Raw genomic sequence first — 12567 nt, forward strand, 5'->3', positions numbered from 1 at the left:
CATCATCATAATTTTATTTTTAAATACAATATGGTCATATTAAAACAATTACATGCTTAATTATTTTATCACCAGATAGAAAAATGAAAAAATTACATTTGTTTTATATCTGGATTGCCAATATCGTTTATAAATTTCCATGTTTAGTTCGTTCATGGACACGAAGAGTATCTACTCGTTTAGACCACTTGTTACAAACTTTAAACATATAAACTCTTTGAACTGCATCATGAACCATCAGTTGATGCCTACGCTACATTTTGCTTTCCTCCGCTTATCTGCAGGAAATCTGAACAATCGAACGTCGGTAGACTTACTTTTACAATTAGGTGCAACACAATAACCCATTGCTTAACGTTTTGAGTACGTATATAAGTAATAATAATCGACTCATGCAAGAACCACGTATGGTGAGCTCTATCGATGAGTCCCAAAATGGCCGCTGCCGCATGGAATCACGGGAGCGTGTCCCGACCTTCTTATACAGACCTTGGTTATAAGATAAACAAGCTAAAACTTAGTGCCTCATTTCAGCGAGGGACCTCGTTCTATTTTCAAAATAGTTCATACATATTTGCCAAAGGAAGGAGAACCACTTGTATGTTTAGAGCATGGCCACAAAACACTGACGTCTCTCTTCTGTAGATGATTTTCGAGGTATAACGTCAACGGATAACGCAGTTTCGCCAGGTCAGCAATTCCTCCCTGAAAGGATCCTTATTCGTGTTCGTTAATCTGCATTCCAAAAATTCCTAAGGAGGGTTAAGGAAGGTTTTTGTCTGTATTTGAAGGACGAGAAGTTCGAACTCAGATTGCGTACTGAACAGATGTATGCACAAGATCCTTCGTATATGTTAGTTACGAGGGATACTTGTGACATTAACATTACGAGGAATACCCCACGGTAGTTACGTTCCGAAAAAGTGCCATGTTAGGCGAATCCGTGCTTTACGAAACAGGACTAACGCAAAACGTGGGGTTAGGCTCCAGAAGCTAGCAAAAATATACTATTCTTTTTCGTTACTAAGAGAGATGTTTATTAAAGCAATCGATACTTTATTCCTAATCAATAATTAACTAACAAGCACAATTAAAAGTACTGTATTACGATACAGTACTTTTAATTGTGCTTATTAGTTAATTTTAGTTAAACAAGGACATTTTCTTTTACAAAGTGACGTCGTCGTCTCAGCTTTTTTGTTGATCTTTGTCAGAAGTATCGGCAATATTTTCATATTTATTTTTATCATAAAAATGTTTATTCATGACAAAATAAAAATGTGTTATTAATCGAAAGTTTGTTCTAGAAAGTCGTGTTTGTTCGAATGTCGAGCGAATTTTTTCTAGAATTTGTGTTCGAATACTGAATTGTTCCAGTACCGAAAACCGCCGTATTTCGTTCTTCATTTTTAAGAATGAAGAAATCATTCGTAAGTAAGTAATACCTATGGTTAAAAAAAGTTTAATTAATTATACTCACCTAAAAATGTTTAAATAAACTTTACTAAATACAAAGATTAATCTCTAAAGACAAAACAGTCTTAAGGGTTAGTCTGAAAACAGTGACGACGGCACCTGGTTGGTAGGAAAGCTAGAACAAATAAGAAATAAATTGCACTATCAGTTTACATTAAACCTGATGAAAGGCACAAAACAAATTGAACATTTCAATATTTTAAAATCCGTGGGCAAATTTGAAACAAATAAAAGAAACTATCGAATAACAGAGTTTACACTTTAAAAATTGCGAAATTTTGTACAGAGGATTTCCAAAACCGTGTTAGAGCGAAACCATGTACGAATGATATCTGTACTTTTTTTTTATTAACTGTTAAAACGGGAGCATATGTTGTTGTGATTATAACCATTTTGTTACAATACAGTAATATAAAAGTAGATACTCTCACGAAAATCGTTTTATCGTCTATTTTCATTGTATCAAATCTTCGATTACGAATTTTGTAAGCAGATTTTCAGAAAACTTTTACAATTTTTCTATTTCGAAAGTATTTCGTAATTTTTATATCAAAGGAAGTTTTTCAAATATATATATTTTAAGCGATTTTTGGCAGAAATTTTTTGCACTAACTCCAATTGCTAAGAATTTACTGAATTGTTGTTATAATCTCATTTTTAATACAGTAATATGAAAGAAATATAATCAAATTTACAGCAAACTCGATACAATTTGATACAAGAAAACTAGATAAAAGTTTTAGTGTTTATCTGATTTATGAAGAAATTCTTGTGTTACGCTTTCACCGAAAAAAACACCAAGTAAATTAAATGTTTTTTTATTTAGAATCATTCAGTTGATGAGTCGAGCGAGAGAAAATATCACAAGTTTCTAAAAAAAGACCATCTGGTCTCTTAGGGAAAAAACTTGTTTCATATTAGGACACGATAATCTGTATGTGTGAAATTATCCTTGCATTAAAATGATGAAAGAAACGAATTATCTAAATGCCAAACGAAACTTTTTCTCAAATTCGGATGAACAAAAATTCTCAAGTGGAATTCATACCGAATTTTGCTTCGTACATAACACACATCATTATAAAAATAACTTTTCCATAACTGTTAAGTTGCGAATGTTTTAGTAAGTAATTTTATTTTTGTTTCGTATAAAAAACAATTTTAAAAATTAGTAATTAACGTCGTATCTGCTCATTTTAAATTTATAAAGTATCTTAGTATATAGTATGGTACATATTTCATTTATAATTTTATATTTAAAATTGAATGTGATAGATAATGAGAACGTAAAAGTTTCTGATTAAATTAATATTGATTCTTTAAATAGATTTTAAAATTTGTAAAGTAAATTGCAAACAAGTTTTATATAGATGATCTATTTGAAAAAGTACATGTCAACATATGGATTATCAATATTATCATTATAGAGTAGCGTATTTAGGATTTTAAGAATATGACTGCTGCTTGAGGCAGATTCAGGAACCAAAGCACGCGCCTCTATCATTTTTTGGAGACTGTCACTCAGTTATCTTAGTATTAATTCAGTGTCCTAATCTTACTTAATAAGTTATTCCTGTGATAATTATTATCCGTTATTATATTTATTTTAAAGTAACAAAATGCTTTAGTGTCAACGGGATGCTGTACGTCACAAGTACAGTACCTCCAAGGATACGCCCATCATCACAGTATATATATATTTTATTTTGGTGCAATTTCATATTAAAATACTGTGTAATGAAAATGAAACGACACGACAGTATTACAGTAATACATCAACAAGAACCCACAATTTACTATTTAAACGATATAACAAGAACAAAGCATAAAATATTAGTTAATATTTTATACATTTATTGTTCAACGGAATTAGTTTATTGCATTTTTCATTTTTTGGATCATTATATGGGAATTTGAATCATAGAAATACACTCTCGGCATTGAAATTTTATGAAGAAATCAATTAATAACAAAATTTTAGTTTTACATATTTTAAAAAAAATAAATATTAAAAAATATTAAAGTTGTTGGATTGATTTTTCTCAAATAATTAATTTATATATATATAATAAGATATTTCGAATTCATAAAAATAAGCAAAATCTTTATTTTACACTTGATTGAACAATCTAAATTTAGTTCTTTATTATTTACAGATTTTAGATTTTTAAGAAACTAATCTCGAAACAAAAATAAATGCAGCATTTACACTAATTAATATATATAGTTTAATAATTTAAATCACTTTACTAGATAAATAGGTATAATTACGCTTTACCATTCACATAAATATAAATAACATAAATTATTAACAAGGTTTTATTCGCAAGAACTTTTCCATTACACATACATTTAAATACAAGTTTTAGCATTCCAAGGTAACAAGATATCAAGATAAGAAGATCTCAAATTTGTTAACAAGATCAAATTTCTATAGATTTACAGTTAAAATGTTCTGTAAGGCTGTAAATATAAAATCATCATCGGTCAAACGCCTACACTTTAATGTAAATTATTTCTAAAAATAGATAAAAATCACATCACGACTTTTACATTTTAACTTTTGCTATCATGCATTAAATCTTTACAAATCTTATATCGTGAGTAGAATAATTTAAGAAAATTCATTTTAATTATATTCCGATTTTTATTCCATTAATTATATAAATTTTATTAAGTTTTTAAAATATATAGGTTTATAAAAGAATATATCAATATATAAGTTTCATGTCAAATTTTGATCAAGAAACTTCTGATAATAGTTGATGACACTTTGAGAATCTATTTATTACTTTTCAATCTACGAAAATGAAAACGNCTGATATGCGTATGTAAAAGTACAATTTTTTATACATTTTATTACATAAATTAATTTAAAAAACTGAGTTAAAAAATTTTTCAAAGTAATTAATATAAAATTTCTTAATTAAAATCTTATTTTATAACTTAAGAAATAATTAATAATAAATGAGAAATAAAGTTGTTTACTAGTTATTTTTAATCTTTTAACATTAAGAATATTTACCATTTCATTACCTTAACTCAATGGATAATTATATCAATTATCTTTATTAATAAAGTTTTCTTATTTATATCACTAATAAATAAATTAAATAAGATTTTATTATAAATTAATTAAAAACATTTTATAAGATATTGATTAAAAATTAATCAGATTCTTTCTATCGACTGCAGAAAGCAATAAGCAACAAGAAAGTTTCTTAATTGAGAAGAAGACGTTTCAATGTATCCTGTCAAATTCTATATTATAGAAAGGATATTTTTAATAATCCCTTTATGTATAAATTTCGACTGGAAGGTTAATAAAATTATTAATAACTATAAACACGCGAAGAGATGAGAATATATTGCATAGGATAAGATATTCTATAATAGAAAGTGGAGAAGAAAAGTTTATAGCTTCAGGCTATAAAATGCTGAGGAAGTCTTTCTATAGATCCATTTTATAGCTTAAAAATAATTTATTTATTTAACTTTTTTAATAGGAAATAATTTCCATAGACGCTAAATTTGAATGAAAGTACGTTATAGTATTATAGAAGTACTTATATAAAGATGATATAAAGATATAAATTCAATTACTTAATATAATTAAATGAAGACCTTTAAATTTGCTTTTGAGTAAATTAAATGTGTATTAGTTATAATAAAGGATCGTCATTTTCAAAAATTATTATTATTTTTTAGTTATGTACTTTTTAAATATAGCTTTTAGAAATCTAACAGGAGAATGAATATATCATTCTTCAATAATTAATTTCATTTAAAAGTAAAAAAAATATTAATATAGAGGTTTGATAAGATTTAGTTTTTAATTTAAAAAATATATAAAATATGTAGTACAGTATTTAATTTAATAAAAATTACAGTTTATAAAGAGAAATAATGTTTACTCGGTGATAAAACTGTTCATTCATCGATTCTACTTTTCATTTTTATTGTTTATTAATCTAGAAAACAAAATAGTTATTTTTAAATATAATTAAAATAATTTATATATAATATATATACATATTTTTACGAATTAATAAATATTTTATAGATACTTAGGCATATAGTCCTAAGCTATAACATATAACGGGCCCTTCCTCTCTACCAAGTAATGATATCAATACATGTAAAAATGTGAGTCCCTCAGCTCTAGACTTATAATGGGAGGTCCTAAGCTGCAGTTTATTTAGCTTATGTGCAAATCCGCCCTGTAGATACAGTTTTCTATACTTAAAAATATCTACAGGCAATTAAATTTAGTTCAAATAATTTTTTAAAGTTATTTTAATATATTATAGTTGTTAAAATCGATAAAATATTTTATGTATTTTATATGGCATAAAAAACACTTAATTAAATATATTTTTATTATTCGAGATTAATTTTACAAATTGTACATAATTTCAAATAAATAGATTTCGATAAAGTCTCTGTAAATGTTTTGTTTTTGTATATTGTATATAATATACATTTAAACTTCTGAACAACGGCCACTGTCCGAAATACAAGAAATGACTGTTGTTTGCAGGTTAATTTGTATGCATTGCGAATAGAAACGTACAGTACTGTACATGAAAAAATTGTTATCGTTTAGAGGTAACAGTTGTTAGGTGATGGCCGTTATTAGAGGTTCAACTGTATTTGGTTACTTAAATAATAAAATTGGAATAATTTATAAGAGTAATTTTACAATTTATAGTTTTCGAACTTAGTTAAATCCTCTTCAATTAAGTTTAAACAACGTAAGAACAAAAGTTTTTAATATAATATGAATAAGTAAATACAGGCTCCTTTCAATATGTTTTTGTGATTACAGTATATATGTATAAATAAAATGAAATAAAATATTTTTTATTAATTAACGTGATTTATTTTTAACGCTGACAATATTTATCTTTAGTGTAAGAGTTAAGAAATTGAATTCTTTAATTAAAGAATATTTTGAGAAAAATACTATTTAATTATTTAAGTGTTTTCATTAATTATGATTAATTAATTAATTACAAAGTTAATATATTTTTATATCAAGATTCGTGAAAAGTCGTCAAATACTTCATTTATTAATTCTAACGTATTATTTATTAACTCCATTGATTTACCATTTCCTCAAAAAAAAAAATTATAAAGTTAATTTTACATTTTTGAGAGTGTAAAGAAGAGTTTTATAGAAAAATGTTGAAGTTTCGTCTATTGTATGAAGCATTCTAAATATATAGATATTTTTTCTATATAATTGAAAAGATGAAAAAGAGGAGGAAGAAACGTTTTATAAACTTTGACCACTATGAAACCATTGGTTTTAACGAAAAATATTTGAAATCTTGTTTACAGAAATTTCTAAAATAAGAGACATTTCGGTCTTACATCTTCATCTGTCTCTGTTAAAAGTTATCTTTTGACAAGAAACAATTCTCTTTTGTTGGAAGGGTGGCCTCTAGAGATTCATCCCTTATTGCACTAACGTGGCATCAAAAATCACAAAACAAAATTGAAATCGACTTTGTTAAAACATTTATTTTTATTATACAATTTCTTTTTAAAAATCTGATATGCGTATGTAAGATTTACACGAATTATTATTATTACTTTAATATAAAAATCTTTAACGTAGTTTAGAAATTAATGAAATGTATTTTTTTTTTTTGGTTGCTGCTTTCTTAATAATGAGTAGAAGAGTGTAGAGATAATAGCATATAAGAATATAAAATTAAAATATGGTTATAAATGTGGCTGGAGAAAATTAATTAGTAAAGTAGTAAAGGGCAAAGTAAGTTCCAAGGTAATAATGGCTCTCTAAATGTACAACAACATTAACCAAAGTTGAAAATTTATTGCATGTATCTTGTAGATATACATATATATGTATGTATGTGCGTGTTTATGTTTGTGTACGTTTATTTGTGTGCATGCAGGGTCGTCGAGAAGGGAGCTGAGTTTTCCCCGAGCCGGAGAAACTTAGAAGCTCATAGTGGTTCCTATCCCTATATATTTGTTATTTTTACTAACAAAAATAAAATCTTTAAAACTGCTTTTTATTAATAAATAAATATTCTATTTATTTAATTTGTTAAATAAATAAATAAATAAAAGTGTTATATAATTAAAATAACAATTTTAAATTAAGAAATAATATGTTTTAGTTAAGAAAACAAATTGCTTCNATCATAATGAGTTTGCTTGAATTTCGTTTCTTCTAAGATCGCAGCAATGCGCGACGGGTAAGCTAGTCTATATATATAATTGAGATGAGTTGATAATAATAAGTGCAGAGCCCAAACAGTTACGAGTTGAAATTTGGTACACAGTTAGGGTGCGTCATGAAAATGCACACTAAGAAGGGATTTTTCGAAATTCCCTTGGGGGAGACAGGATTAAGGTTTCGACAATGGAAGTGTTAAGTAACAATGGAAGTGCTAAGAATAGAAATGTCAACAATGGAAGTGTTACATAACAATGGAATTGCTAAGAGAAAGCAACGTGCAAAACGTAGATGCGGTTTTTTCGTTTTTGCGGGAAATCGAAGATAATTTTAGACCCACCTAAAAATTCTGTAATTAGTCTAGAAACAGGGGAACCTAATTCTTGCATTCTGTGAAAACGGGTAAGGTTGACATAATGTAATAATCTTAATCTTCGCTATTGTTACTTTTTGCCCGAGCAACGCCGGGCCTATCTGCTAGTTAATATATAAACATTATATAGTTTACATTTAATGAAAGTTTTTAAAATATTGCACATTTTCAAGATTTTTTTTGTCAGCTAATGAAATCTGTTTGTTTTTAAAATATTTCACGTTGGATTTAATATTTAAATCTGGTAGTTGTGAAATTAAATCCTTTCATAAATATGAAGAAATACAATACAAAGTTCATAGTAAAGTCTTATATGTTGACTAAGAAGCAACTTGAAAATTTTTAATTTTATGTGAAGAAGTCAAAATAATATACTTAATTGATTATAAAGTTTAAGATCACCAATCTTTTATGCCTTAATTGTGATTAAATAGATTTTACCTAATTAAGAACTTTATGAACTAAAATTCTTCTAGGGGCAGAATTTTCAAGAAATAATTTGTTAAACTGTCAGTTAACAATACTTGATAACAGTTAGTTACGATTATTGAAGATACTTGAATTTAATATTATATTTATTCATTTTTATTTTAGCTTGTTCTTTTTCTGATTTTGATATTACAATAGTTATAAAATAGAGAGTAAAATTTTTCTTTAATTAAATGTTCAATAATATTATTTAGTGTTACTGTATGAATTATTAGCAATAAGCTTTGTTACATCTGATATGAAATATTTGTGAAAAATATATTTATTTTTATGAAAATTATTAGTTTTTAAAAATTTTTTTAACATTTTATTTATTATGTTAAATGGATAAAACTTTTCAATGGTAGCATCACTGCTAAGATATTCTGCTAGTATATATTAGTATTCTGCTAGATTTAAACATTTATCTTAGGATATTGTTCCAAATTTTATTTTCAGTTTTTGCAAATTATTACTATGAGAAGCATGCTTTGGAGGCCCTCATCTTGTGAAGAATTATTCCTATAGCTATGAGTCCTTTATTTTGTTTTGTTTTGCTTTTAAAGTGATAGCCTGCTACTTTAGCAGATATTAATTGTACCATACCTAGGAGAAAGTCTGATTCTTTTATTTGTGTTCTCAGAAATAAAAGTAATTTTCAATGAATGAGAGATGGAAATTTCTGAATCTTTGAGGAATTGAAGCCTAAATATTTACCTGAGTAGTTTTAATGGACAGGTGTCATGTCTCTGGCTTATTAAAAGTTATATAAATTGATTATTTATAATGTCTAACAAATGTTTCAGTTTTGTGATTATCATATATTAAATTCAATATATTTAAAATTTCAAATATTCTTCTGACAACTTTATAAAATGAAAGTCTCTTAAAATTAGATGCATTTCATTACATTGTAATTGTTCAGTTACTTCGTTTATCAAAATAAAATGTTTTGATCACAAATTATTAAAATATTTATAATTGTGTTTATGTATTTTTCATACATGCTGAAAACGTTAAAATATTTATATAATCTTTAGAATCTAAAGCTGAGACTTAGTTTGTTTCCTCAGAGATATTTGGTCAAGACATGCAATAATTTTTCTGTAGCAAACATTGAAATAGTAATAAAACTAGTCACTACCATCCGTGAATAGTTTTTTGTTTCAGTGTTAGTTATTATGAAAAAGTTTTATTATAATTTTAATATTAAAAACTAAAACATGTAGTAATTTATATATAATTGAAAAATATAGTCAGGACTATTTTAATCAATTTTTTTCTTTTGTAGGAAGGTGTCTTGGTGGATGAATTTGGATTACCAAAAATTCCTGCTTCATAATTTTGTTAGTCTGATTTAGAAAAAATGAATAAATTCTGAATTTGTGTTTTATACTTCATACAGCAAAATTTTTGTTAAATGAAGAATCGGCAACTTGGTTCAAGTTAAAGAATAGCTATTACTGAATAAGTTTTCCAAAACAAATTCTTACTTCAAATAGAATATTCTCTTGTAAAGTCTTCACAATTTATTGAAAGTAATTTTATATTATTTAAACAGATGAAATTGTCAACAAGATATTTATTTTCAATTCTTTATCATTATAACAATTATTTGTATTCTAAATTTCAACTGAAACAAAATACTAATTAATTGAAGATGTTTAATAGTTTATATCTTTATATCATAAAGCATTAATGTAAGATTAAACCTAATTTCTCATGGGAGTATAACTAATATTACTGTGTTAAAATTTTTTATTAAGCAATCTTCTAAATTATGTCTGTAGAATCTTGTACTAAATTTCAGATATTATGTTATTGAATGTTTAAAATTTTTAAGTAGACTTTTATGATTGAAGATGAATTCTTTTAATTGGAAAATTGAAACACTTAGGTATCACAGAACAAAAAAGTCTTTAATACAGAATAGGTTGTTATCTTATGGAGAATTGGATGAAGTTTACTTTGAAGTGTGTGATAATAAGAAAAAATTAATGTTTTGTGGGATTGTATTGTCAAATTATATTGATTTGTAACTGTTAAACTATTTAAGATAAGAAGTCCTGACATGAAAATGATTGCATGATTGCACTTTCATATAAAAGATTTCATCATCTCTAGTATGTAAGTTTATTACAATCAGTATAACAAAAGAGGATTAAAAAGGGTCACCTTATCACTTAATCATTTTTCTTTTAATTGGTTTATCACAAATTATTATTATTTTTTTTAATGAAAAATCATTTTATTTTTGTAAATAATTTTAAGTATTGGAGAAAATTCTGTATTGTCTTTCTTCTTTTGGTCTTCAGAATGTGATTATTTTTGAAATTCTGCTACATTATAAGTTAGACAAAAAAAAATGATGATATTAAGAATTAATATTAAAACTTTTTTTATATGCAGGTTTAATATTTTAAATGTAAATATTTTTAATTTAAAAAAAAATTTTATATTCTTTGCATGCTGTAAGTAAAATATATATTTAAAAAATTGTTATTAACAAGAAATAAGAACAGCTTGTTAAATAATATGTAATAATAAATTCAATAAAGATCAACCGTTTAAAAAACAAAAATTGAAACATTATTGAATTTAACAAAAATGTATACAGTAGAGCGTCGTTTATCCGAAAGCATTCCAGTCAGTAAATTTAAATTTTCGTTAGTGCTGTGGCGCTGCAATCTTTGGCTATGTCTTGGGCTAATCCAATATTTTTTTTGTTTGTGTATGTGTTTTAGCTGGCAGCACTGGCACTTTTGTGTGGTGTTTTTCTGAGGACTGTGTGTCATGCTGAATCGAACATTTTTGATACTATATTATCTTCTAAAGTATAATTTTTTGTTTTTATATTTTTTAAGATATTTATTTTGTTTGTAAAAATAAAAAAAAAATTTTTTAACGATACAATAGCCACGATGATTATTTTTAAAAGTTTACGTTAGGATTAACATCGACGAAAATTCAACGCGAAGCGACACACAACGGAAAAATATTTCAACACGGGATAGGTTATATTTTTTCGTACGTAATCGATTATCCGAAAAATAAGTTATCTGAACAACCCCAGTCCCCAATTGATTCGGATAAACGACGCTCTACTGTATTTGTAAAATTAAACAGTTTTTAAAAATATTTATAAAAATATTTCATACCCAAATACTTTTATAATTTATTACAAAATATTTTAATGGAATTTACAGTAGAAATAATTATTTTAAAATAGTTTTTGTTCCCGTATTTTCTTAAAGCAGTTTTATTTGAAAAATGAATTGTTTTCAGTCTTGGGCTCTCTTATCATACAAAAATGTAGTGTGCTGGTGGGTGTAAACAATACCATGTAGTGTTCAATGCTAAAGGTCTAAAACATTTCAGATGGGTTGGCGATAGTTTGTTTATTAAGAGAGAGAGAAAACCGCAATTTTAGAATGTTTTGTGGAGAAATTAATAGAACAAACATTAACATATTTTAGATAAGTTTAAAGTTTGGATCATTTCTTGTATTTTATTAAATGGAATCTGTAGATCAAATCCGGGTTTACATAATCTATATATATAACCCATTCAACGTGTCCGTCTGTCCCGTAACCGTTTGATAACGGACACTAGAGGCGCCCCTATCGTGTGTCATATTTAAAACATTCAAATTAAATTAACAATTTTAATTATTATTTAAATGAACAATATAAATTATTATTATTCATTTGGCCAATAAATTATTATTTGGTCAATATAACAATATAAATAATTCATTATATTTGTAATAGGAATTTATTATTGTCACGGAATGCCTGTAATGTTCACTAGGAGGCGAATAACGAAAAACCGGATAGATTTGAACCGCTACGATAAAACGATAAGGTTTGAAATAGTTAAGCTAATTTTTTAATATAATAATAGAAACCTTTCATGGCACGACTACAGTGGCTAGCCACTGTAGGCACGACCAAAGAAATACGCCACTGTGGAGGAACGTAAAGCTGCCGCTGCTTTAAACATGCCTCATAGGAATTTGTAATACTGCTAAAACGCCCAC

General features: G+C 26.1%; 1 protein-coding gene across 1 annotated transcript in view; it reads left to right on the forward strand.

Moving 5' to 3' along the window:
* The window catches only part of LOC111634181 (charged multivesicular body protein 5-like), a 39283-nt gene extending 28698 nt beyond the window's left edge, over positions 1-10585 (forward strand). The window contains exon 8 of the mRNA XM_023378889.1: positions 9820-10585. Coding sequence (XP_023234657.1) covers positions 9820-9870 — 51 coding nt within the window. The 3' untranslated portion in view covers positions 9871-10585. The remainder of the gene's footprint in view (positions 1-9819) is intronic.
* Positions 10586-12567: the final 1982 nt, after the last annotated feature.

This window comes from Centruroides sculpturatus, unplaced genomic scaffold (genome assembly GCF_000671375.1).
Source record: "Centruroides sculpturatus isolate CEXI.00-Female unplaced genomic scaffold, Cexi_2.0 scaffold778, whole genome shotgun sequence".
In the NCBI taxonomy this organism is placed as follows: domain Eukaryota; kingdom Metazoa; phylum Arthropoda; class Arachnida; order Scorpiones; family Buthidae; genus Centruroides; species Centruroides sculpturatus.